The 27,746-nt window shown below is 37.1% G+C and overlaps 2 protein-coding genes and 1 pseudogene across 12 annotated transcripts in view; 2 read left to right on the plus strand and 1 right to left on the minus strand.

Annotated features, from left to right (window-relative positions):
• Positions 1-3,216, plus strand: part of IQCB1 (IQ motif containing B1) — a 45,496-nt gene extending 42,280 nt beyond the window's left edge. The window contains exons 14-15 of one of the 2 annotated variants that reach the window (XM_019729613.3): positions 1,170-1,326; positions 2,180-2,864. In XM_019729613.3, coding sequence (XP_019585172.3) covers positions 1,170-1,326; positions 2,180-2,409 — 387 coding nt within the window. In that variant the 3' untranslated portion in view covers positions 2,410-2,864. Of the gene's footprint in view, positions 1-1,169; positions 1,327-2,179 lie in introns of both variants that reach the window. The other variant, XM_019729615.3, reaches the window with a different exon arrangement.
• A 2,730-nt stretch (positions 3,217-5,946) lies between these two features.
• LOC148754805 (zinc finger protein 75A-like) lies at positions 5,947-7,017 on the minus strand (annotated as a pseudogene).
• A 2,239-nt stretch (positions 7,018-9,256) lies between these two features.
• GOLGB1 (golgin B1) overlaps positions 9,257-27,746 on the plus strand; it is a 73,650-nt gene continuing 55,160 nt past the window's right edge. For 3 of the 10 annotated variants that reach the window (XR_012495990.2, XM_019729616.3, XM_019729619.3), the window contains exons 1-6: positions 9,257-9,372; positions 15,154-15,283; positions 22,146-22,240; positions 23,046-23,198; positions 23,408-23,560; positions 25,795-25,923. Coding sequence is in view for 9 of the 10 variants with exons in the window: in XM_019729616.3 (XP_019585175.3) it covers positions 22,148-22,240; positions 23,046-23,198; positions 23,408-23,560; positions 25,795-25,923 (528 nt within the window). In the remaining variant the exon portion in view is untranslated. Of the gene's footprint in view, positions 9,373-9,917; positions 9,999-15,153; positions 15,284-22,145; positions 22,241-23,045; positions 23,199-23,407; positions 23,561-25,794; positions 25,924-27,746 lie in introns of those variants that run through there. The other 7 variants (XM_019729620.3, XM_074331233.2, XM_019729617.3 and 4 more) reach the window with 4 other exon arrangements.

Here is a 27,746-nt window from a genome sequence, read left to right on the forward strand (position 1 = left end):
AGCAGTATGTGTGATTTGGATTTGCATTTCCCTATTGGTTAGTAATTTTGAACATCTTTTAATGTGTTTATTCACCATTTGTGTATCCTTTTTGGAGAACTGTCTATTCAGGTTCTTTGCCCATTTTTTAATCAGGTTTATTTTTGTTGCTGAATTTTAGGAGTTCTCTATATATTTTGGATACTAATCCCTTATCCAGGTATATGATTTGCAAATATCTGTGGGCTTTTGTTGATAGTGACCTTTGATGGAGAAAAGTTTTTTATTTTGGTGAAGTCCAGTTTGTCTATTTTTTCTTTTGTTGCCAGCCTTCAGTGTCATATCCAAGAAATCATTGCCAAATCCAGTGTCATGAAGTTTTTTCTCTATCTTCTCAAAGTGTTATAGTTTTGGCCTTTCCATTTAGGTCTTGGATGTCTATTTCTTATAATATACTATGTGTAATTCTGATGCATACTCCTGTTTTAAAATGTGCTACTTTAGCCATACTTTAATGCAGCTCTTTAAACTTCCATGGCTGAAAAGTACGTAAGGTGTTAGCTGGAACAGGAATGCATCCAAGATCCAGGAACTGGAATATTTGAGAAAGCTGTGGTGTCAGAAGCTTTATCAGCTTCAAAATTAAGATTTCATTGTTCTCCAAACTAATTAATTACGTTCCCTTTAAAGTAGCTGACTAGCCAAAAGAACACAGTCCTTTGGTTGATTTTGTGCCTTGTTCCATGAAATCAAAAACAGTTATAATATTATGTCTTAGATAAGTTTGGGAGTGACGATAAAATAAAATAAGATATGAGGAAGTAAGATAGTCTCATCAGGTAGGGTCCAGAACAAAATGGTTGGCCTTGTTACTTTTCTTCCAGGACAATGTCTTTTATAGTTTTCACTATGATTTCTCAGTCTTACCTCTTCTCCCAAAATACCACACTGTGTGAGGAAGTGAGGTATGGCAGTATACCAAAAAGAAACTTCTCCACCTTCATTTTCATCTAAAACTGCTTTTAAAAGGCTATTTAATGCTTTCACAAGAGTACAAAGTAGACATCAATCATAACATTCAATCGATGAGAGACAGCTAAGTATTTGGGAACCTCTGCTAAGTGGTCGGGTGAAACATACTTTGATACATATGTCCTTCCTGTCACATTTATTCTGTCCTCTGTTTCCAGAGCTCTCAGATGTCAGATGTGACTAGCAAGGAGCTCCATTCCCAAGCTCAACAACAACTACAATACTACTTCATGGGCAGGGCCCTGGAAGAGAGAACCCAGCAACACAGGGAGGCTCTGATGGCTCAGATCAGCACCAACATTGAACAGCTAATGAGTATGTGCTTATTCCATTTTTGTTTTCTAAGAGAAACAACTTATATAAGATTTTGTGACATCTAAAATCTTTAGAAGGAAAACACCATTTAGTGGTCTATTAGGCCATCTCCTGTCCTCAGAAATTTCTACATCTAGATCATACCAGCATACAATGTTCTCAAATGATGTAGATCCCATAACATCCTTATTGACTACTTCCTCTGGCCTTGCTATCATTCATATGTATCAATTCAGACAAAATTATTAATTTTAAAGACGGTGAATCCTACTAGTCAGATTCTTTTATGAAGCCTCAAAAGCTGTCGATCACATTTTAGAAGTAGATGATGACAGTAGTTGCAGTGCCATTTTTATAATTTTTAAATGAAGTGATTTCACAAAAATGAATTCATCTGATGCTCACTGGTGTATTGAATGAGCGATCCCATCCATGAAGCCAGTGTTTCAGTCAGCCTCTGAAACTTTTTCTGTGGAGCAGAGAGAGCCAGAGTCATCTATTTAATGCCATTACTTGCAAATTTTGTATTTTTGAATGGATAGGTGGCTATAACTGAGTCTCTCATCTATAGGATGAGGTTCTTCTATTTTAAAGCTTCCTGTTCTTTAAATAAACCATCTTAAAAAAACTACATCTTTATTCTTTTAACACAGAATGGGGCGGGGGGTTACAGTTGCTGCCAGCCACAGCTACAACTTGTGAATAGTTACATGCCACCTAGCAATGATAATAGATTCAGAGTTGGAACTCTGTCCCTGCCTGCTATGGCAGAGTTCCAACTTTGTAGTTTCCAAGTTGCCACTTGTTTGTACAGAACTCTCCCACTCACCTGTTTATTTTCTCTTTACTACAGAAGCACCAAGTCTGAAGGAGGCAGAAGGACAAGAACCTGAGCTCTTCCTAAGTAGATCCAGACCTGTGGCGGCCAAGGCCAAGCATGCACACCTCACCACTCTGAAGCACATGCAGGCACCCTGGTGGAAGAAGCTTGGGGAAGAAGCAGGAGAGGAGGTTGATATCCCAAAAGATGAGCTTAGTGTAGAATTAGGAACTTTATTCATTGGTGGAACCAAACCGCCTTAAGGAATTACCCTGACACAAATCCTGTATTTCAGGAGGTTATGACTGGTTCTGTCTCTGGCATGCTAGTAGACTAGAGCTATCCTAACTCATGGTTTTCCAGAGGTTCCTCTCCAAACAAGGACTTACAGGCAGTAAGCAAAGACTTATCTTCTACCTCTATTTCAATTCTGTTTTTTCTTTTCCCCCATACCTCCATCCCTGCTCACTCACACAGATTGGTGTGGCTTGTATTGTGGAAGTAGACATTCCATTGCTTATATTAAATGTGATATTTCTTTTTTGTTTCTGCTGTTTTCCAACTAAAGGTATTTTCTAAATAAATATTTTCAACAATTGTTCTGAAAAACTCACCAGAATTACCTGAACTTTTCACATGTATTTATTAGAATTCCTATTTTTCTATTAATACAGGAAGTATGCTGTTGGCTTTTATTAAAGGAAGGAAAAGAAATGGTCATGTGAAGGACATATGACTATTTTCTACAAAACAGTGTTTGACCTCAATTTCTATCTTGTTATTTCTAAAAGAAACTACATTTAAAAAATTTTCTTAGGGGGAAGCCGGATGGCTCAGTTGGTTAAAGTGCAAGCTCTTAACAACAAGGTTGCTGGTTCAATTCCCATGTGGGATGGTTGGCTGTGCCCCCTGCAACTAAAGATTGAAAACGGCCACTGGACTTGGGCCTGAGCTGTGCCCTCCACAACTAGATTGAAGGACAACGACTTGACTTGGAGTTGATGAGCCCTGGAGAAACAGACTGTTTCCCAACATTCCCCAATAAAAAAAAAAATTTAAAATCTTCCTGGGATTCAATGCAAGAATAATTTCTCCAGATAAAATTGCTTTTTTTTTTTTCTATGAGAACTATACAACTCACTATTTCCCTTTTTGTCTCCTAGGAATCTCACAGTTGAATATAATGTTTAACTTCTGTTACAGTCCTAGGTAACTATGTGATCATTTGGTTCCAACCTAATCATTTCTGATTTTCCTATTTATTTTTAATTGTGTTTTAATAGCAGAAGCCACCACTATTTGTGTTTGTAATAGTATGGAATTTAAGTTAAAATTAATTAACTAATCATGGACGCCATAGTATAAGGCACCTGGAGTGTGCTTTTAGTATAAATAAGTGGAAATACCAGTATTTCTGGATGGGAAGACCAAATAGTATAATGTCCATTACTCCAAAGTTGAGGTTAGTAAATTCTAGTCAAAATCCTCATGAAATTTTTATTCATCACTGGAAAACAAATATATAAAATTCATCTGTAAGAATAAGCAGATGAGAGCTCTGGTTTCACTTAGAATGTAGAAAGCTATGTGAGAATCTTATTCCTACTGGTACCTTAACAAAAAAAATGCCAGGTAATCTACAAAAATAGTTTTTCCTGAGCCTATCAGATATTTGAAGCCTCAAGAGGTCCAAGTAAATTGAGATAGGCCTCAATATCTGTGAAATGAACTATTTCATCTTTAGTAGAGCATAGGACACAAAGGTAGCTGGATAAGAAATCAGCTAAAATTTTAACAAATACTTAAAGGCCAAGGGTGAGATAGCCTGTCATTTCAGCATACCTAGTAGCCTCAGACAGGAGAATTTAGACCTCTACCAAATAAAAGAAAGTTGTGGGAGCAGGGCAGGAGGCCTGAAGAGATGTACTTAGTATCAAAGGCACATATAAAGTGATAGGCCACTACTGGGTGACATGCCCAAAGCCCCACCCACTTTCCTAAACCCTTCCTTTAAAACCTTACAGCTGCCAGAGCTGTGGCAGCAAGCCCTCTGACCTCCAAGGCTCAAAATTCCAGTGTTTGTTTAAGGAAGGAATAGAAACAAAGCCTATTTGTCCCTGCGGGCATGATAGGAAACACTCTATCCATACACAAATAGAGATCCAGGGTTGCTAAGGGAGGAATAGAAACTCCACTCCTGGGAGAGCGTCAAGAAATCATCTTGGGCCCAGAAATCCTACACCAACAGAAAGCAGAGGTCTTCTAATACTGGTCTTTCTGCTAAAGACCAACCGCAGATATGAGGCAGTTTGACTGCCCTGGGGTAGATGGTTAGGAACCCTGAGAAAGCCCCACCCCAACCCCAGGAAGAAGAGACTGGGCCCAAAATTTAGGCTGGATCAGGACAATAGACAACACAGCGCAATGACTGGCCTAGCACCAAGCAAGCAACAGCAGTTTACTGCTAGGGAAAAGTACATGGAGAGAGACCCTCTCTGTGGTAAAAGCATACAAGATGGCTAAACGAGGAAGGTAGACCAGAAACACTGAGAAAAGCTTTCTAGACTCCACTCTGAGCACAAGGTAACAGCAGATAAAAAAGGAATTGCAGCCTATGGTGCATTGAAAGTAAGAAAAACCAAACCCAGCTAAACTGACTAGTTTAACTCAACCCTCCTGCAATACTGAAAAACATTTTTTTCTTTTAATTTGACTTAAATGTATCATATTTTCTGACTTATAATGCTTATATTTACTATATTAACGTAACAACAATTCTGCATTACAGAGGTAATAGTGAAAATTATCTAAGACGTGAAAAAAGTGATTTTATCAATCTATTTGTCACAATTTTATTGGATGACTTGCTCACATTATCAGCTTTCTATAGAGAATACATTTATATGTACTTTATAATACAAATATGAGAAATACAAGAAACATAATTATTAACATTTCATTTTTATGAACTTATATAGAGTGCCTAAAAATAGAAAATTCTATAGTTAATACAAATTCTGTAGAACAGCCACTCTGAATCATATTTTTCAGGAATATTCATATCCATTTAGGTCAATTTCAAATTATGGCAAAAGAGAATCCAAATGCATGATTGCTAGGCTGAATTTTTTTTTTATTGCAGAAAATACATTATATCTCATACATATTCCATGGCTAAAAATTCCAACCCGTTTCCATATTCTCTCATTAGAAATGTTTTCCTTTTTTCAAACCACCAATGAGAGGCATTAGATAATGCATTATTATCTGGCAGATTCCCTAGTTGTGAAGTAAATATGATTTCATCACAGTAAAAATTGTCCTAGTATGACTCAAGAGGTAAAGTTGCTAACAAGTTCAAGAAGGAACTCATGATGTCCAATGACAAAAGAAAAAGGAAACCCCATTTGGTTGTTGAACAACTACATTAGAATTCATTTCTGCTCCATAAGACTATTGAAATTGGTAAGCCTGCTACTTTGAAGACAATGGTATGTGATAAAACAAGTATATTACTTTGTTATGAAAGACCATGCTAGTAATATTTCTATCATATGTGTTTAAGAGTGTCTGGGGAGATCAATACAAACCAATATTTACCTTGGTGATCATAGAAGACTAATTCATGGCTGCATCTGCTATTTGAAGCTGAATTTGCTATTTTGCCAGGTACAATCCCAAAACAGCTTTTTCCATTATTCAGAATGGTCTTAGAATACCTCTCTTGCTAAGGAATTCCCTGAAGGTTTTAAGTAAAAACAGTAAGTAGTACAACTGTAATACATCCCCAGCAGAGTCAACCTTGATTCCTTTCCATGAAACATAGTTTATATCCCTGAATTTTCCACTGATGAAAAATTCTTCATGCTTCATCATTTTTCAGTTTTTTATAAACTTTAGGGTCAAGCTCCATTTGGTAAATTTGTTCAGACTTAAGACACTGGACAAGCTCCTGCATGTTCATTCTTGTGACAATCCAGAAGTTTCAGCAGTTCTTGTCTCCAGGTTAAAAGTTTCTCTCTTCACTGGAAAACATGTGTGCCATTTCCCCACCCTGTGCATATCACCATGACTCTCTTTGCCTGTTTTCTGGGGAACATTCACTCTGCCATTTTTTGATACTGTTTCCTGGTGCTTGTATTTCTAAGTTAGAAAGGCAGATAAGCTGCTTTCTATGTCATGTTTGTGTGTTAACCACATAGGCCAAATTCATAGGCAGCTCTTCGGGTCTGTGCTTGAACTCCATGGATCCTTGGACCCCTGGCTCTTCCCCTTGCTCTAGACAAGAGGTCACTTTAGGTTTGCAGAGCACAAATACAGTTAGAGAGATTGGCAGTCTCAGTTTTCCCGCGTCACATCATTATAGAGGGCCCTCTGACTGGGATCCAGTAACTTCCACTCTTCCTGGAAAAATACATGGCCACTTCCTCAAATGCCAACAAGCTCTGGGACTCAGGCAAGATGAGCTCAGATGCCACTGTCAAGTCTTTAGTGTTCAGGAAAGGCAAGATCTGAGCAGGCATAGCTCTCACATACACAGGCTGTTTATGAGTATTTCTGCTCAGCTGTTGTAGACCCTGGTATGTATTCCAAAATTCTTTATCCTGGAACCTGCCCACTGGATGGGACACTGCTGGCTTTAGCTTGAAGCCTAGGGCCTCTGCTGTTTCTCCCAAGAGCACTGCCTCCTTTCCCAGCTCATGGACTGCAACTGGCATCATTCTGTCTTGGAACAGTTTGCTCCTGTGTTGGACACCTCTCAGAAGCCTGGATACCTCTCAGAAGCCTGCTCATTCCACACCTACGTCCCTCCTAAGACCCACCCTGTCATCCCTGTCATCCTCCCTTCTCATCCCAAAGCTTATCCAGCAGAAGGCAAGGAGATACCACAGACAGAATAGGTCCCCAAATCTCAATCTCTTCCATCCTCAAAGGGAGTCTATATACAGAGACCTGTGGAAACCAGTGGCCTGGAGGCAGGCAGAATAATACACATCAAGAGGATGAAACAAAAGTCATCTGGTCTGGTCTGAGTTTTCCTAAAGGAAGCCCAGTCTCTTCATGGTTATAGTGCCTAATCGGGAGTACCAATGTTCCCAGGAGAAAAGTCAGGAGGACAGAAGTCCTGATTCCTGGAGGAAGCCTCCTGACATGTTTCTAGAAGTCAATTGGTATGAAGGATGACTACCAACTGTGACATGGAGACAAAGGTCTGAAAATTTACCCCATGTCATACTGGCTTCCTAGGGACACCAGAACAGAGGTCCCAAAATTCCCAGAGCAGCAATCCCTCTGTCCTCAGCATAGATGGGACACAAGTTCCCATCTGCTACACCAATATTCTGTAGGCAGGCCCTAGTCAAGAAATGGGTACCAAAATACCTGCACTTCCAGCGGAAACACCCATGACTCACTATGAGGGCTAGGGATATCAGAGGAATGATCTTTTCTTAGGCTTTGAGTATGGGGTGTTTGGTACACTCTGGATTCTTTCGGGATTTTTGCTGATGTAGGGAAATATAACTGATAAGGACTCAGAGCTCTGCCGGGCAAGTATATAGATATTTTCATACAAAATCCAAATCTCATAATTTAGACTTTTCTTCAGCCTTAGAGATCCCTGATTAATGAGGATTTTAGTTAATGACTATTAAATATAACTGAGAGACCAGCTGCATGAGAAGTCTGCACATCATCAGGAAGCAGGTTCAGTTGTTGATGAAGTCAGCCGGATGCCTCAGTCCTAAACAGCTGCGGTTCATATTCAGCAACATTCCCTTGTTTACTGACCTCAACTAGAAGTTCTTGGAGAGCCTGCAGAAGACCTTCCAAGCCCTAACTCGGGCTTGGAAGGGCTGCCCTGTACATACCAGGTTTTAAGGAGTGCAAGAGGATGAAACGAGTCATCAGGCATAGGCTGTTTTTCTAAAATTGCAGTACCCTGCACACACTGTACCTCTTCTCTGATTGTTTTTTTCCCTAAGCATTTTGCCATCTACCATATTATTTAACTTTATTTTATCTCTCCTTACTAAATTATTATTCCAAAAAGGCAAGCATTTTTGTCTCATTTGATCTCAGCTATATCTCCAGGTCCAAGAACAGTATATTGTAATTGCAGTAATTGCAACAGTAATTGCAGGGGACTGCAATTTTAGATGTAGCCAGCAAAGGCCTTACTGAGCTTGTTTGAACCTCAAAGGGTGGTGAGGATGCATAGAGTGGCCTGACTAGCTGAGTGCCTGGCACACACTAAGACTCAATAAATTCAAACTAATACTCTTACTGTCAAGAGTGCCTGATCACGGGAGCTGGTTACTTTTACCCCCCTTTCCTTAGGGGCTTACGGAGAGCATGCATGATTTCGGTGACTTTTACTGGAGTTCCTCATTGACTCCCATTCCTGGACCCGAGCTTTCAAATCTCATCGTTTGCCTCAGGCCCAGATGAAGCGCCACTTCCTAGCAGGCACTTTTCTAGTATTCACTATTCTCTCTCTCTCACTTAGATACTTAGACTTCTCCGATCTAGTCCGAGTTCCATTACTAAATCGCTATTTGTCTTTGGGCGAGTCACTTTAATCTGGTTCTCATTTTTTATCAGTAAAATTAAGAGGTTGGATGAGATCTACTTTCCGTCTCTAATATTCATGACTCTAAGAGCAAATCCCAAATTCCCATTCTTCTCACAGCTCATTCAACAATCCCAATGGCAGCTGGTGCCCGCTGTACGGGGGTCTCCGCAAATGCCCAAGCCTTAACCTGGGTCAGTCAAGACCAACGCTACCGAGGAACTGCAGGTAGCCGGCCGACCCACCTTACAATGGAAACACCTGACCTTTCCCAGAACGCCCGCCCTTCTAGCATTTCCGGCTCTCCCCAGATCTTCTTCCGGAACACTAGCTCCCGTTGGACTCCGCCCCTCCTCCACTCTTTAGAGTCCATTGGCTGTTTCTTTGAGGAAGCAGAGCATTTCCTGACGTTGATTGGTTTCCGTCGTTGTTGAGGGGTTAGTTACAAACAAGGCGTGTCTGGTCTCCCTGGAAACGCTCTGCCGATAGCCCTGATTGGTCCAAGTCCTAACCATCTTCCGTCCCAACTGCGAGTGGTTGAGTCCCTCGGCGGGGCGCGGCAGTGGTAGGTGTCGCGTTCGGGATTCCTGAGCTGACGTGGCTTAAATTTGGGAGGAGGGGGGCAACTGGAGCCTCTTACCGTAGCCTCTTCCAGGTGAGTGGGGGACGATCCCCAACTGCTCCCCGCTCCTTGAGTGTTTTAACGATCACCCCAGTCACAGGGCCCGCGGAGCTGCCGAAGCAGCCACACTCTGGTCCTTTTCTCCGCCGCGCCTCTCCTCTCCCTGATTCAGTCCGGGATCCGACCCTTCACCCGTCTCCCTTCATTTACCAGGCCTAGTTCTAGTCGTCCACGTATTTGCTGGCCGCGCCAAAGGGCTTCGGGGTCGCCCTGCGCGGCCTCGGGGCACATATGCGCGGTCTGCCTCCTCCATAGGACGTTTCTCCTCCGGGAGCGACAGAGAAAAGCGCTGGGGTCAGTCCTGCCCGCAAGGCCTTGTTCCCTGAGCGGCCTGCTTTGGCCGCCCTGGATACGCAGCAGCTGACCTCGGAAAGAACCTGCTGGGCCCCTGCACTCAGTCCCTAAACAAACTTACTGTCCGGAAGGGGAGGCGGGACCCAAACAAATCAAAGATCTTGAGGGCGGAGACCACAGAAACATTGGCGATATTAACATAAACTGGAGCCTGTCGAAAGATCCTGCTAAGGCGTTGCTGGGATGATACGGAGAGAGGGATGATCCTTGCGACTCCATCGGTATTAAAGTTCCAGGAATCAGAGGTGGGCAGGCTGTTGGAGGAAAGGTACTCCTGAAGAGAGTTCTGGAGGGAAAAGAACTTGATTTGGTGGTATGAAGGGTGTTTATTCTGCATAACGCGAATAGTATTCAGGAGGTGAAGGGGAGGGTGAGCCTCTTGACAAAAGGAATATATTTGTCTGACTTATTTAAAGAGTTCCAGTTGGTCTGTGGGGAGAGGACAATTTAAGAGTGGGACAGAAGTACTTTCATTTTAGGAAATAGTTGGAAGCTTTCTGAGCTTTTATAGAATCTTACAGTTTCTCTCCTCACAGAGAGCCTGGAGGCCTTTCCCGAAGCATGAAGTAATTAAATTTGGATGGTCAGATGATTATGAATGGTCAAAACCAGAAAATGATCGTTTGGAAAATGGCAGGATTTGGTTATAGAATAGATATACAAAAAAGTTGAAGAGAACTCAAATTGCAGGCATTGTACACTGTGTCACAGCTTACTTTTCATCCCTTGACCATGGAATGACCATTAAATGCTTTCCTCTTTACTACATTAAATTTGACTTTTAAAGTAGTTCCAAACATTTTTAATTGCGCTCCCTATCAGTAAAACATTTTGAGTAAGCCACCTCCAAATACTGTATATTTTATGGATAATGTATAAATGGCACTGTAAACATATTACTTAGATTATAAAATATGCAAAAGCATATTTTAAAATGGATGAAAAAAAATCTTGCCCACTTTCTGGATGCTCCCAACCCAATTAGGAGTACATATAAAGGTGTTTCCTTATTTTTCAAGAAGGCTGCTTGCATCTCTGAGGACTTCCAGACTGGGTTTAAAACTTTTTTTTTTTTTGAGAACTTCCATTCTTCTGGGATGCACCCTCTCCTAAAAATAATCGTCTGTAGGGGATAATTCTTTTTTCCTTCTGCTTGACTCTTAAAGATTCCCTTCTTTTTTTCCCCTTTGCATTAATGGATTATTTAAAGGAATGTTGGTTTTACTCTTGTTTGTAAAAAATAAATCATAAACTTCTCTAGGTTAACTACTGTTAGGAATATATTATTTGGGAAACATCTCACTACTAATCATTACATACCAGTCTGTTGTTAGGAACCACTATATAAGTGAAGCTTAGGTTCTATAATACTCTACTTTTAATTAAGCTATTTTAAAATAAGCAGCATGTGCTTTCAGTAGAATGAAATTTAATACAGATACAATATAAAACAAAAATATCTCCTGACCCATTTCCTCATTCCCCACATTTTGGAAGTAAGCACTATAAATAATTTCTTGGGGTTTTTTTCTTCAGAAACTTTTTTTATATGCTAAACACTATGGGAAAAAGAAATATTTTTTTAAATAATTTTTTTATTTTTCAATTACAGTTGACATACAATATTAGTTTCAGGTGTACAACATAGTGATTAGACATTTATATAACTTACAAAGTGATCACCCCAATAAATCTAGTACCCATCTGACACCATACATAGTTATTACAATATTATTGACTCTATTCCCTATGCTGTACTTTACATCGCCAAGACTACTGTGTAACCACCAATTAATCCCTTCCCCATTTTCACCCATCTCCCCAACCCCTCTCCCAGCTGGCAACCATCAAAATATTCTGTATCTCTGTGTCTGTTTGTGTTTTGTTTGTTCATTTATTTTTGTTCTTTAGATTCTACATGTAAGTGAAATCATGGCATTTGTCTTTCTCTGTCTAACTTACCCTTAGCATGTGTTTTGTGATCCCACTTAAGAGAGAGGACAAACACATGCTGTTGTGTCCCTTTCTTTTGCCTCTTAATACTATATTTATTTTTCCAAATCCTTAAGTATAAAACTACCTCATTTTTTAAAAAAGGGCTATACAGCATTCCCTTATAGAAATATCAATGTATTTAGCCTGTTCCCTCTTGGTGGGCATTTAGATCACTTCCAGTTATTGGCCATCACAAACACTGCTACAGTGAACATCTGTGTACGCATATCCTTGTGTCTTGCGTGAGCCTGGCTGTGATATATACACAATATGGAACTCTTTGGGGCCATACTGTTCTGAATCATTTCATTTTAGTGCATACAGTCCTCAAAAAAGTGCTTATGGAACTATAAATATATGTAAGTATATGAGCGCTCTCATGCATCCAGCCCTATTTTCAGCCTTAGTGACAAATGTTGGGTGATGAGGTGATTCAGAACACACATTGTCTCTTGTGTATCTCCACCAGCCAAGATGCTTTGTTGAGCTTTGTGACTGGGAAAATTACTTAACCTCAGTATGCCTTAGTTTACTCGCCTTAAAACGGGATATTGATAGTGCCTCCTCTTTCAAGACATAATAGAAAAATAATAGAAAATAATAGAAAAAGTGAAATAATGAGGGTAAATAAGTTATATGTGAAGTAATTAGAACAGTACTTATAGTACTATGTATATAAATTATAGGTATCATTTACTTCTACATTTAATGAAAATAGTAGTTTTTTGTGTCATGAAAAATAGTTTTCATTTTCTAATTGTAATTTATATCATAATATTGGATATGCTTTTTCCAGCTATATAGCACCACTTCCTATCAGCTCCTCAAACTGGTTTAGAATTACTTTGAGAGTTAAGGAATTAAGAAACACTACTGAGGCGCCACCAAATATGCATTAAATAAGTTTGAGGAGGGACCTGGAAATCGCATCATCTTCTGTGTTATTTCTTTAGGAAGTGTAATTTAAATTCCAAAGCAAATGGATGTCCACCCAGGCCCGAACTCACTATCTTCAGTTATGGTTTTCCTGTGCATTTTGTACTAAGCTCTCTGTGGTTAGGGACATGCTTTAGATTTCCTTTTATATTTTTGTGGCTCCTGGCATTATGCTCTACACCAGGTAGTTATTTTGAAAATAATTATGGCAGACAATAATTTATAGCAGTGAAGACTTTAAGAAAATAAGACTTACTGAATTTTAAGTACTACCTCAGCATTCAAGTGTCAAGATCCTGTGCAGGGTTTGTGGAAGGTAGGGCCAGCATTGACTTTGAGGGATTGTTTTATTTGCTCAGTGTTTTATTGAAGCTTTGCCTTGGCATGTAGCTCTTCTTTTTTTTATTTTCCCAAGTCGCTAGTCATAATTCTGGTGCTTTATAAAACAATAGCAAGAGCGTTGTTTGTCCAACAGTGACACATACTGCATACATGAGTTTATTACTGTGAGCATAAATATTTTCCCCTTTACTTATTTTTATATATGCATCTGCCCATTTCTGTCCTACAGTGAGCCTGACAGAGGGGGGAGATCTATCTTTCTTCATTTAGCTTTAGCATGGCAGCTTAGTGGCTCTTTTGCTCTTAAATTCCCACCCTTTGAGCAGCCTAAAGCGCTTAACTGCCTGAGATGCCCTTTCCATTCCATTTCCTTTTCCATGTTATTACTTGCATATCAATCACTATAGAAATTTCTCTTGAATCTTAGAGTCGTAATGCTGGGCATTAGAATGCTCCTTGTCAGTCTTCTTCATTTTAAGGTGAGGAAACTGTAAAGTGACTTAGCCGGTATAATACAACCTCTTGGTGTTGGAGCCAGGACTAAAAGTTCAGTTCCTGGCTGCCAATTTGGTACTCTTTCCAATATGCCGTCTGTTTTCTCATTGCTCTCTGAGATTGTTGAATCAGGCTGAGAAACTCCTCTTACTTTGACCTGAAATGGTACATCCCTGATACTGATCTTTTCTTTCTTCAAATATACATATTTTTAAATGGTTATGTAAGAAAAGTAACATATTTTCTATTTAAAGAGCTTTTTCTTCTTATTCAATAATGCTTAGTTAGCTGAGGGACTTTGAAATGTCTTAACTTCTCTGAGTGTCAGTTTTCCTCATCTATAAAATGGGGATGAAGACAATACCTACCTTGCAGATTTTGTGAGGATTAGAGAGAAATATATATAAAGTGGTACATATTGCTCAATAAGTATTACCATTAGTAGTATCGTCCTATGTTCATCTGCATGTGTCCTTTATGTACAATAATTTTTAGTAGGATGCTGATGGAGACACACTCTTTGAGGGAAGATGAATCAATGTCGTGTGGTAGTGGTGGATTGGGGTGGGGGTGGTTTTAGTTTGAAAAAAAATATTGTTGGTCATTCTGGGTTGATAATCTCAGGTACATGGTGGTCTCTTTTAGTATGTAGCTTCAAGTCTTTAAATTGCAGATAAGCGCTCTTGGATTTTGGTTTTTTATATTTGTTCTGTACCTTTGCTTTGGTTTTCTTCAGGAAATTCATATTGCTCTATACCTACAATGTTTCTTATTTTGTCTTGATTCCTTTTTTTATTGCTTTTTCTTAAAAAATTTTTAAATAAATTGTTAGTAGTAATTTTAGATTTACTACAGAAAATGTGCAAAGATAGTTCACAGTTCAGTATACCTCTCACCCAGTATTCCCTAATGTTAATATGTTACATTAGTAAAGTGCATTTGTCAAAACTAAGAAACCAACATTGATTCATTACTATTAACTAAACTTCATACTTTGTTCGAATTTCACTATTTCTCCATTAATTAATGCCCTTTTTCTGTTCCAGAATCAAATTGTAGAATATCACATTGCGTTTATTTCATTTCTTTTTTGCTTTTTTTTTGGTTTGAGATAATTGTAAAGTCACACTTGTAATAAATAATACTGAAAGATCCCTGTAAACTTTTTCCACTTTCCCTCAGGGTATCATTTTACAAAACGACTGTGTAATACCACAACCAGGATACTGACATTAATACATTCCTCAGTTTTATTTGTATCCTCGTGTGTGTGTGTGTGTGTGTGTGTGTGTGTGTGTGTGTGTGAATGTATAATAAGTGCTATACAATTTTATCACCTGTGTTGGTTCCATATCTACCACCATAGTTAAGATATTGTAGGGTTCCAGCACCACATTTATGTTACCTTTTTTATAACTAAAACTACCTCCTACCCTCCGACTTCCGACCCCTCCCTAAGCACTGGCAACCAGTAATCTGTCCTCCATTTCTAAAATTTTGTCATTTCAAAAATATGCACATAAGTAATTATGTAGAATGTAACCCTTTGGAATTTGCTTTTTTTTTTTCATTCATAAATTCCTGAAGATTAAATTGTTGCGTGTATCAATAGTTTGTTCCCTTTAATTGCAGCACAGTATTCCACGGAATGTATATACCCTCATTTGTTTAACCATGTTGAAGGTTACTTGTTGAAGGACATCTTTTCTGAATCCAGTTTGGGACTCTTACAACTGAAGCGGCTATCAACATTCATATACAGGTTTTGTGTGAATTTAAGTTTTTATTTCTCTGTAATAAATGCTTAGGAGTAAAATTACTGGGTCATAAGGTAGTCGTATGTTTAGTTTATAGTTAATTTCCTTTTGATTTTTAAAATTATCCTTCATTTCAACTTTCTTTTTTTCTGAAGGCATGATTTGTTGTGGTTATTCATTTTCCTGTTTCTTGTAGTTTCATCTTCATTTCCAAAATGATTAAGATTATTTTCAATTATTTCGTGTGTTTCTTCTTCTGGGTTTTTCTATTTAGGGGTAAATTATAATTTTATTTCTTTTAATTCATTTGAAGTCAAAGAAAGCATCTTCTATGTATATGTTCAGCAAAGTTTGCAGTATAGAAAATGTTGAAAGTATCAGACGTAATTTTTCTTTAGTGAAAGTAAATGACACATATTTCCTTTCCCAGTGTTTGTGCTCTGCTGTTCATACATTCAGCAGTTAATACTTAACTCTTAATTTTTGTTAAGTAGGTATTAATATTGGAAGTAGATACTATTGTTTTAAGCTTTATTGAGATATAATTGACAAATAAAAATGTATTTATTTAAGTTGTATAATGTGGTTTTGATATACATATACATAATTAAATGATTATTACAATCAAGCTAATTAATATATCCATCACTTCACATAGTTACTTTTTTATTGTGATGAGAACATTCAAGATTTACCCTTTTAGCAAATTGCAAGTACAATATATTAGGTTGGTGCAAAAGTAATTGCAGTTTAAAAGGTTAAAAATGACAATTGCAAAAATCCAATTACTTTTGTACCAACCTAATGGTATTATTAACTATAGTTACCTTGCTGTACATTAGATCCCCAGAACTTATTCATCCTATATAAGTAAAACTTTGTGCCTTTTGACAAACATCTCCCCATTTTCCTTGGCCCCTGGCAACCACTATTCCACTCTGCTTCTATAAGTTTTATTTTTCGTATATAAGTGAAATCGTGCAGTATTTGTCTTTCTGTACCTGGTTTATTTCACTTAGCATAACGCCCTTCAGGTTCATCCGCATTCTCTCAAATGACAGGATTTCCTTACATTTTTAGGGCTGAATAATATTCCACTGTGTGTATAGACCACATTTCTTAATCCATTCATCTCTTGATGGACACTTAGGCTGATTCTATAATTTAGTCATTGTGAATGATGCTGCAATGAACATGGGAGTAGAGATATCGCTTCAAGATACAGATTTTATTTCCTTTGGCTATATACCCGGAAGTGGAATTGCTGTATCATATGGTAGTTCTATTTTTCGTTTTTTGAGGAAACTTCACACTGTTTTCCATAATAGCTATACCAATTTATATTCCCAACTACAGTGTACCAAGGATTCTCTTTTTTCCATGTCCACCACTTGTTACCATTTCTATTTTTAAGAATAGCCATTCTGATAGATATAAGGTGATATTATGATTTTGATTTGCATTTCCCTGAAGATTGGGGATGTTGAGCATTTTTCATTTACCTGTTGACCATTTGTGTATATTCTTTTAAGAAATGTCTGTCCAGATCCTTGACCATTTTTAAATTAGGTTGTTTTCTTGCTACTGAATTGTTTGAGTTCCTTATATATTTTAGATACTAATCCTTCATCAGATATATGGTTTACAGGTATTTTTTCAGTAGGTTGTCTGTTCATTCTGTTATTTCCTTTGCTGTGCCAGGAGCATTTCATTTTTTCAATTTTAAATAGGGATTAAATAGTCATGGAGATGTGAAGTACAGTGCCATAAGCACTTTAGTTGGATGCAGTCTTTGCTTTTGTTGTCTGTGCTTTTAGGATCATATCCAAGAAATGTTTGTTCAGACCAATGTCAAGAAGGTTTTTTCCTATGTTTTCTTCTACTTATTTTACAGTATTTTTCTTCTACTTAAATACAGTCAGGTCTTAACGTTTAAGTCTTTAATCCAGTTTGAGTTGATTTTTGTACATGGTGTGGAATGAAGGTCCAATTTCATTCTGCATGTGGATATCCAGTTTTCCCATCACCATTTATTGCAGGGACTGTGTTTTCCCTATTGTGTGTTCTTGGCAACTTTTTGAAGATTAATTGATGGTTATCATGTGGGTTTCTATCTATGCTTTCTATTCTGTTTCTTTGATCTATATGTCTATGTTACTGTTGCACAATTTTGATACTGCTGCCTCCAGCTTTGTTCATACTCAAGACTGCTTTGGCAATTTGGAGTCTTTTGTAGTTCCATATAGTTTTAGGATTTGTTTTCCTGTGGCAAAAGGCATTGTCCTAATAAACTTTAATTTTTAAAAAAAGGCATTGTAATTATAATTCGGACTGCACTTAATCTGTTGATTGCTTTAAGGGGAATATGAGGTAGGACAATTAAGTTCACAAACTCATCCTAGAAAAAGTGCTACATACCTCATTGCTGAATATCATTATCGTCACCCTTGAAGTACTCCCCTTGGGAAGCTATGCACTGTTGGCAGTGCCTAGTCCACCCTTCAAAGCAATTTTGAAACTCTTTCTGGAATGGCCATCAGAGCTGTTGTCGTATTACTCTTGATGCTCTGAATGTCATCAAAATGTCTTCCTTTCAATCTTTCCTTTATTTTCGGGTAAAGAAAGAAGTCATTGGGGGCCAGATCAGGTGAGTAGGGAGAGTATTGCAATACAGTTATTTGTTTACTGGCTAAAAACTCCCTCACAGACAGTGCCCTGTGAGCTGGCGCACTGTCGTGATGCAAGAGCCATGAATTGTTGGCAAAAAGTTCAGGGTGTCTTAACTTTTTCATGCAGCCTTTTCAGCACTTCCAAATAGTCAACTTGGTTAACTGTTTGTCCAGTTGGTACAAATTCGTAATGAATAATCCCTCTGATATCAAAAAAAGTTTAGCGACAACAGCAACAAGTTCTTGAACTTAATTGTCGGTCCTCATATATGTTTTAACAGTATTAATTCTTCAAATCCACGAACATGGATATATTTCTATTTATTTGTGTCTTCTTCAATTTCTTTATAATTTCAGTGTACAGGTCTTTCATCCCGGTGGTTAAATTTATTCCTATTTATTTTTTGATGCAATTATAAGTGGGATTGTTTTCTTTAAATTTTTTGATAGTTTGTTAGTATATAGAAATGCAATAGTTTTTGTGTACTGATTTTGTATCCTGCAACTTTACTGAATTTGTTTATTCTAACAGTTTTTGATAGAGGGTTTTCTCTATATAAGATCATTTCATCTAAAAACACTTCTTCCTTTCTGATTTGGATGCCTTGTTTCTTTTCCTTGCATAATTGCTCTGGCTAGGATTTCCAGTACTATATTGAATAGAAGTGCCTAGAATGAACATTATTGTCTTATTTCTGATTTTAAAGGAAAAGCTTTCAGCTTTTCACTGTTGAGTATGTTAGCTGTGGGCTTACCACATATGGGCTTTATTATTTTGAGGTACATCCCTTCTGTACCTAATTTGTTGAGAGTTTTTATCATAAGAGGATGTTGAATTTTGTCAAATGCTTTTTCTACATCTGTTGAAATGATTGTATGATATTTATCCTTCATTTTGTTGATATGGTTTATCACACTGATTGATTTCTAGATGTTGTACCATTCTTACATCCCAGGAATAAATCCTATTTGGTTATGGTGTACGATCCTTTTAATGTGCTGTTGAATTTAGTCTGCTAGTATTTTATTGAGGATTTTTGCATCTATGTTTATCAGGGATATTGGCCTAAAATTACCTTGCAGTGTTCTTGTCTGGATTCCATGTCAGGGTAATGCTGACATTGTAAAATGAATTAGAAAGTGTCCCTTCCTCTTCACTCTCTTGGACAAGTTTGAGAAGGATTAACATTAATTCTTCCTTAAATTTTGCTGGAAGTTATCACCAGTGAGGTCATCAAGTCCTGGGCATTTTTTTGTTGAGAGGTTTTTGATTACTAATTTAATCACCTTACTCATTATTGGTCTGGTCAGACTTTCTATTTCTTTATAATTCAGTCTTGGTTGTATATTCTAAGAATTTATCTGTTTCAGGTTGTACAATTTGTTGGTATATAATTGTTCAGCATAGTTTCTTACGATCCTTTGTATTTCTGTGGTATCTTTTTGAAGTCCCATCACTTGGTTATTTTATTTTATTTTTTTTGCTTGTTCTCAGTGTTATGTGAAAAATCTGAACATAAAGTGATTCCGTTTGGTAAGTTACGTTCCACTATGACTTTCTTTGATGAGTACAAATCTCTGTGCCTAATAAAGACTTTAGTTATGGTGTTCATTTCCTTCATTAATGGTTACTATAGAAAATTGACTCCAGCGTTGTAAAGAAAGTCAGTGTACTGATGAGTTCTGATTTTTACTGATTGTAGTTATGAGTCTCATAGCTTGAATGAGTGGTTATATATGGTCCCATGTACTTGTATATGACCCTTTGTTGCCCTTCCAATAGTTACATATGTAGGTATGTGTGGTCCTGTGTTACCCTCCTAGTAGTGGTTCTCTTTTTCCTTTCGTGTTTCACACATCTTTTCCAAATGCTGTGTGCTAGTTAAGTAATTATACAATATGGAGGTTCCTCAAAAAATTAAAAATAGAACTATCATGTGACCCAGTGATCCCACTTCTGGGTATTTGTGCGAAGAAATCCAAAACACTAATTTGAAAAGATGTATGTACCCCTATGTTCATTGCAGCTATTTACAATAGCCAAGATACGGAAACAACCTAGGTGTCCATCGATATTTGAACAGGTAAAGAAGATTTCGCACATATATACAATGGAAAATTACTCAGCCATAAAGAAAGAATGAAATTTTGCCATTTGAACACCATGGCTGGACATAGAGGGTATTATGCTAAGTGAAATAAGTCAGACAGAGAATCACAAACATTTCACTTATATGTGAAATCTAAAAATATAGAACAAGTAAACAAAACAAAGCAAAAACAGACTTACAGATACAGAGGACGAATTGATAGCCACCAGTTTGGAGGGAGGTTTGAGGGATGGACGAAAGGAATTAAGTACAAATTGCCAGTTATAAAAATAGTGACGGGGATTTGTAAAGTACAACATAGAGAGTATAGTCGATAATATAATAACTGTATTTATACTATATTCCAGAAGGGTACTCGCAGGGTGATCAGTTCATAAGGTATATAAATGTCTAATTATTATGTTGTACACCTGAAACTAATATAATATTGTATGTCAACTGTAATGGAACAATTTAAAAACAAAAAAACAAAAAACCTTTATATCCTTTAGAGGGCTGACCAAAAAAAAAGAAGACAGCCTGTTATGGAAACAAAGGACTGAAAAAGAAAATGGAAAAGAAGTATTCAGTTCTTTCTTAATTAAGGATCACAGCTGCCCTAAACACTATTACTACTCTGAGTAGAAGAAAACTAGGAGAGACTAGTTTTATTCAAATTCTTATTTTGTACAGCAGCTTTTTATAGTTCTCCCTGCTAAGGGTTTAAAAGCCAAATAAATAACTTTGTTTTCACAAAACATAAAATTTAGAATAGTCACTTATGCTAGTGCTATGCGCAGTCCAGTTCTGTTTTGATTTTTTCTATCAAAACATTAATATTCTCACTTTCGAGGAGTTTATGGAATGACAGTTGACACTGATATGAATGAATGAATGAATGAATGAATGAATGAATGAATGAATACATAACATACATACATACATACATACATACATATATACATACGTACGTACGTACATAAAGGATGTGTTGGTGTATGTGTCTATATTTTTAGGTTGCCTATTTCTTGAGTGATTTTTGTAGCTTGTATCTTTCAAGGAATTGGCCCATTTCATCTATCTTAATGAATTTATAGGCATAGGATTTATTTGTAGTTCCTTTTTCATGTATGTTAGAGCAATAGTTATGTCTCCTTTTTCATTTCTGATGTTGATAATTTTTGTCTTCTCTTTCTTGGTCAGCTTGACTGGAGCTTTATCAATTTTATCGATCATTTTAAAGAACCAACTTTTGGTTTTTCTGATTTTTCTCTACTTTTCTATTTTCAGTTTTATTAATTTGTTCCTCTAATCTTGATTTCTTTTTTTTCTGCTTACATTTTTTATTAAATTTATTGGGGTGACATTGGTTAATAAAATTATATAGGTTTCAAGTTGTACAGTTGTATAATACATCATCTATATATTGATTGCATTGTGTGTTCACCACCCAAAGTCAAATCTCCTTCTGTCACCATATATTTGACCTCCTTTACCCTCTTCTACTTACCCCCTCCATTTTAATTTGCTCTTCTTTTTCTAATATCCTACAAAAGCAGTATAAGTTGCTGATTTCAATCCTTCTTCCTTCTTTTCTACTATATGCATTTAATGTTATACATTTTGAACAATGGTAATAATTCAATTTTAATGAAACAACATAGTTTTCAGGAAAGCTTCCTGAAAGATAGCACACACAAAGGAAAATTTTGGGGTTTATTTGACAAAGTAGGAGAGAATAGCAGTCTGGCAGAGAAAGGAATAGTTAGAATTTTATATTTGTGAATGAAAGTATGATGAAAGAAAAGGCATTAAAGATAACTTGTAAGGTACATTATTTCCCACTAAACAATTAGGTATTTGTGTTTTGTTTAAAAAATATTAGTGATAGTGATTAAAATCTCTGTGCCATTGCTACTGAAAAGTGTGTGACTACACTGTACATACTCAAATGCCTTTTCAAAGACATTGTCATGCTACAGTGTGTTTCTAATATATACTCATATCACCTGTACAGTTTTCTTACTTCACTTATAGATGATAGTTACTAATATAGGAAAAGCCTATATCCGGTATTTTACTGATTTTTATGTTTTCTTTTCCTGCAGAAATGCTGAGCCGATTATCAGGGTTAGCAAACGTTGTTTTGCATGAATTATCAGGAGATGATACTGATCAGAATATGAGGGCTTCCTTAGACCCTGTGAGTAGTTCTGTTCTGAATTAAACTGCTGAGACTTATGTCCCGTGTTCCTCTGAGGAAAAGAATTTAAAATAGAGGGGTGTGAGCAGCCTCCCTTGTGCTGGGTAGAAGAGAAGATTAAGAAAAATATTGAGACTTTATAAATGAACTTTCACCTCTAAGGTTGTAGCATAAGAGCCCTAGTGATAGGAATCAAGTCGTAGGTGAGATTGAAAAGATTTTTCTCATTTGTCCCCCTGAGCCTTGTGTTAACCTGTTTTAACTCCTCTTTGGGTATATATTCCGTTTCCATAGGAAAAATTTAAAGGACAGATGGTGGAACTGGAGCACCTTTCCAGTTTGAGAGTATCAGTTCACTATTATAAATTCACCCACAGTTTCTCGTATAGATTGTGTTTTATGTTCTGAGGGCCACATTAAGAATCAAAAGAAGCACTTTAGTTTTCTGAAAAGGCAAACAGTACTGCCTAGTGGTTAGGAGAATTTTATTCATCTACTCTCAATTTTAAATTTTAAGTTTGGTACACTTCCACTTAATGGTTTGTGATCTTTGCTTCCCTTTATTTTCCTCCTTGATAAAATTAGAATAATGAGACTGTAAATCAGATCATGTTTGTAAAATACTTAACATTTACAAAATACTTATTGTAATGGCTATGGTAATAATTATTATTGGATCAGAGTTGGAAAGATTTCCTGAGTAAGGATATGAGTTGGGATAAGATAAAGTTGAAATGAAGGAACTCCTGTTTGGAAGCAAATACCTTTACTCTGGTGCATTGGCAACTTTTTGTCTAAATACTAGGAATTACCTCAAGAGTCTGACATGGAATTTAATGATAAAACACAAGAGGATGTTTTGGAGCGCCTGGCTTATGCAGAGCAGTTGGTGGTGGAGCTAAAAGAAATCATTCGCCAGAAGGATATTGAACTGAAGCAGAAGGATGAAGTTCTACAGGTACCATTGTTTTCATCTTTTCTTGCCGAGTATTTGATTAAAGACAGACATAAAATTCACTTAGATTTTTTTCTCTTCACTTAGATATTAGAGAATCTGATTCTTATTTCCCTGATACCGTAAGATGATGCCTACTGAGAATAACTTGTTATGTTCCAGATTAGTGATGAGTAAACATTTATGTATTTATCGTCATTGTTCTCTGACAGGAAGAAAGACAAGCTGCCGATAACAAAATAAAAAAACTAAAACTTCATGCTAAGGCCAAATTAACTTCTCTGAATAAACACATAGAAGAAATGAAGGCACAAGGAGGGACTGCTTTGCCTGTGGAACCTCAGTCAGAGGAGCAACTCTCCAAGGTGTGGTGACTGGGTATAATGCATGTTTTCTGAGTGCGAGAGTCTTCCAATATAGATCTTCACTAATCACAAACATTTATGAAGCTGAAGTAATACAGCACTAAATGCTGTCCTTTCTTACTGAACTTGCAGTCTAGCTGGTCTGTGGGCCACAGGGAGAATAAAAGGCCAACAGGAAATGTGGAAATGAAATGCCAGTTGTGACTCAGACGTTCAGAGAATTAAAAAGGCTAATGGGAAGAAGTCAGTACTGAAACAAGGCATTTAGATAGGAGAGGCACATACCTTTCCAAGGAATTTCATCATTGGTTAGTAGATTAAACTAGATGGTCTCTAGCTTTCTTCCAGCTCTGAAATCTTAATTCAGTTACTTGATATAGAATATTCTGTGTCCTCATGTGACCACATGAGTAGTAGTGGTGGATTAAATTTTCATGCCCTGTAGGCTGAATCAGTTAGATTGCCTTGACCTCCTTGTAAGATGTGCTCTCTAGGTTTATGAGCACCACCAATAAAACGGTTGGAGGTTGGAGATAGAGAGGAGTAAGGCATGCCGTGCCTTTTGAGGAATAGAGCATTGTCCCAGTACTCATCCTTATTATGTTTCCTATGGTTCAACCCCAAATATTCACATTCAGCCAGCCATTAAGAGACCAGCATTAGAGAATCTGGTATAGAATATATGGAGGCTGTATATCACATGTGCACACTACAGCAGGCTTAGACTTCACGCTGCATAAGAAATATTTTTCTTTTTTTCTTTTTCACGTGATAATATTTATTTTTTAAATTAGTTTCAGGTGTACAAAACAATGTAATAACATTTATCATTTATATCCCTCACACAGTGACAACTCCCTCCCCCCATCTACTGCCCCTCTGACATCGCACACAGCCATTACATTTCCACTGTCTCTATTCCTAATGCTGTATTCCACTTCTTGTAACTATATATATAAAATTATAGTTTTATTTCTTTAATTGCACCTTATTTTACCCTTGACCCACTGGTATTCTTATTCTCAGTACTTTTAGTTCTTGGGAAATGAGGTTTTAATCGATTTTCTAGGGGTCACTAGTTAGCTCGCTAGTACCCTGGTTAGTCTTTCCTTTCTGGGTCTAATGCTCTGAAAACATTACTTTTCTGCATCGATAGTCTTATTTTACTTCTCAAAGGTTATTTTAGAAACTTCTCTCATTCTTCTGAAATAATTTCACCTTATTTTACATCTAAATTTGATTATTTTTTCTTACTTTTTTTGTTTCTCCTCTGGTAATTCTTCTTCACCTGGTTGTGGTAGCACCAACTTCTCTCACCCTTGTGTAGCTTTGTTTCTTCTAACTTTCCCTCTGCTATGTTGTTAGATTTTTAAATTATCCATTTTATACCCTGCCTTTTTTTTTTTTAAGTCCTGAGACTGTGAACAAATCAACATTTTATGGTGTCATTTCCTTCCTCTGTTAAATGAAAGGGTTAGATTAAATGATTTCTAAGTTCCATCAGTCCTTTAACTATTGTGTACACCCATTAAAGAGTTAGATAGTCTGTAGAAAATATCATTGAAGAAATGATGGCAATCTTCAGATGCTTGACCATGTGGAAGAAAGTGAAATTTTTCTAAAGTTCCAATAAGCAGACAAGGTTTGTTTGGGGGAGGGGTTGTGAATTCAATAGGGAGGCAGAATCTATTCAGTATAAAGAAGAGCTTTTGGGGAAAAAACAGACTGTTGAAAGATTTGGATTTCCTCTGACAGGTTCTTTTATAATGTTTTGCCCCTCAGTTAGCAGTTATGGCCTCTGGTTCTTCAAGGCAGTGAGACTATGCGTTTTCTGTTAAGTTTGAGTGCTGGCGTGGTTCTGACTGGTTTTACCCTCAGACCAAAAACTATAACAATGGGAAACTTGGTGCTGTTTCTTCCAAGGATCAACTCCCCTCCAGTGTCATCCTGCTTTTGGTTGCTCTCCTCATTTTTAGATAGCTGTTTTTATTTCTTATCCAGAGTTCATAGCTGTGGTCTGAGCAAGGATGGGTGTGATAGGAGCTACTTGACCCTACTGAAACTGGAAAACCCTAAGATTTCTTCCTTGTTGTTAGGTCAGTTGTTATTCCTTGCTCCCATCACTTCGATAAAACTATAATCAAGTGGTTGTATAGGGCAAATTAGAGCAAAATATCAAATATATATTCATTGCAATTCTTCTAAATAAATGACTTTATCTCCTGCATTTTCAGCATGACAAGAGTTCTACAGAGGAAGAAGTAGAAGTAGAAAAGATAAAACATAAACTCCAGGAGAAGGAGGAACTAATTAGCAGTCTGCAAGCCCAACTTACCCAGGCACAGGCAGAGCAAGCTACACAGGTAGGGGTGTATGTCACCTCTCATGAAGTTAGCAAATCACTAAAGACCATTGGATTACTGTATGACAAATACAGTTTTTAGATGCCTCTATCAATTTCCTTCTTTCCTTCTTCCCTTTCGTACCTTCTCTTCCTTCCATTCCTTCTTTCCTAAGTCTAGTAATTTTACTAGACTATGCATTGGTGTTTGTCATTCTTGGTTGATGTTTGTAGATACCCATTATGCTCTTTCAATATATAGTTTCACATATTTTTATTTCACAAGAATTTCCTTGAATTATGTAGCTTGTAGTATTTTTGTCTGTTTTCTTTCTTAGGGACTTCTTTTATCCATATGTTCCATCTTTGATTTATCTTAAATGTTTGTCACTTTAAATTCCTTTTTATCTCATTTTTTTAAAGTTTCTTCTTTTTTTAATTTCACTTAAGGCGTTCTATTTTGTGCGTTTTTTTATTTTTACTTTTGTGTTCCTTCTTGTTTTGTCTTCTTTTCCAAATGATATTTCCTTGTACATCAAATTGTTCTTGAGTTCTGTTACCTCATTTCTGAGTTTTTCCAATTTTGATTTATATTGTTCTTTCATGTCTTGTATAATTTTCTTAATTTTTTAACACGCTTGAAGTAGATTGTAATTTTGATTTGTTTTTTGAGCATACCTCTGGTATGCTTTTATCACCTGTAAGTATAGTATTCTTATTCTATATCTTAGTTGTTGTTGTTTTTTTAATTAATTTTCCTTTCCTTTTGAAATGAGGCTTGGTTCAGGAAAGCTTTTTTGACTTAACAGACCTCTTTCTTCTGTTGGTTTTTGTGTTGTGTTCAAAGATATGGCAGCTAGATTTCTAAGATTTCCTGGCTTTCCTCCCCATACCCTTCACTTTGGTCTATGCCAGTATTGTCCAATAGTAATATAATGTAAGTCACATGTATAATTTAAAATTTTTTAATAACTACATTACAAAAGTTAAAGGAGAAACACATGAAATTAATTTAAATAGTATATTTCATTTAGCCCAATATTACACTTTCAAAATATTACCCTTTCAGTATTACTATAAAGAATAATTTTTCCCACCCCACAATGAAATTTTGGGGAAGTAGGCAAAGAGTAGGGAGGGCCAGAGAGATTTGGGGAATCCTGGAGCAAGGGGGCTTATTGTTTCTCAGGGCATAGCCTGGGGAAACTGCAGCCCCTTTAGAGAAGTCAGACAGTCACTGTATTCAGTATGTAGAGCAGCCAGCTGTGGTTCATTGGAAGTGTCCGGAGGAGATGTCTCGGTAAATGAGCCTGTGCTAGCACCTCTGGTTTCCATGGCATGTGTGTGTCACCTAGGGAGTCAAGAATTTCTCATAGCAATGTGGAGGATGCACACATGCTCAGAGGACGGGAAGAGACATGGGGTCAGGACAAGGAGGCTGCAGAATATGGGGACTGTGTGACTGGAGCCCATTTCAAAAGTGGGTTCAAGTTGGAAACAGGTGGGGTCAGCCTCACTGCAGCAGGCTGCCCAGCCAGTGGGGACAAGCTAGACCAGAGCATGTAAATAGCAAAACATCTCTGCCTCAAATCTGCAAAAACTTAGAAAGCCTCAGGAGAGAGAAAAAAGATGTAAGTTATTGAGATTAGATCCTGAAGGAACTGAAATAATACCTGAGAAGCATTGGCTAAAACTGAAAGAGACTGAGTTATGTTCATTGATAAGTTGAAGACAGATGTTGTTTCTGTTGAGCGGACTCAAAAGCAAGATAAGATTCCTTGTAGAAAATAATTACCCTTTTTTGCAACTTTGAATTGCATGTGTCATCAGCCTTACTATATTTTT

The sequence above is a fragment of the Rhinolophus sinicus genome, chromosome 17 (assembly GCF_057876585.1).
Source record: "Rhinolophus sinicus isolate RSI-liver-muscle chromosome 17, RSI-T2T, whole genome shotgun sequence".
NCBI classification, from domain to species: Eukaryota; Metazoa; Chordata; class Mammalia; order Chiroptera; family Rhinolophidae; genus Rhinolophus; species Rhinolophus sinicus.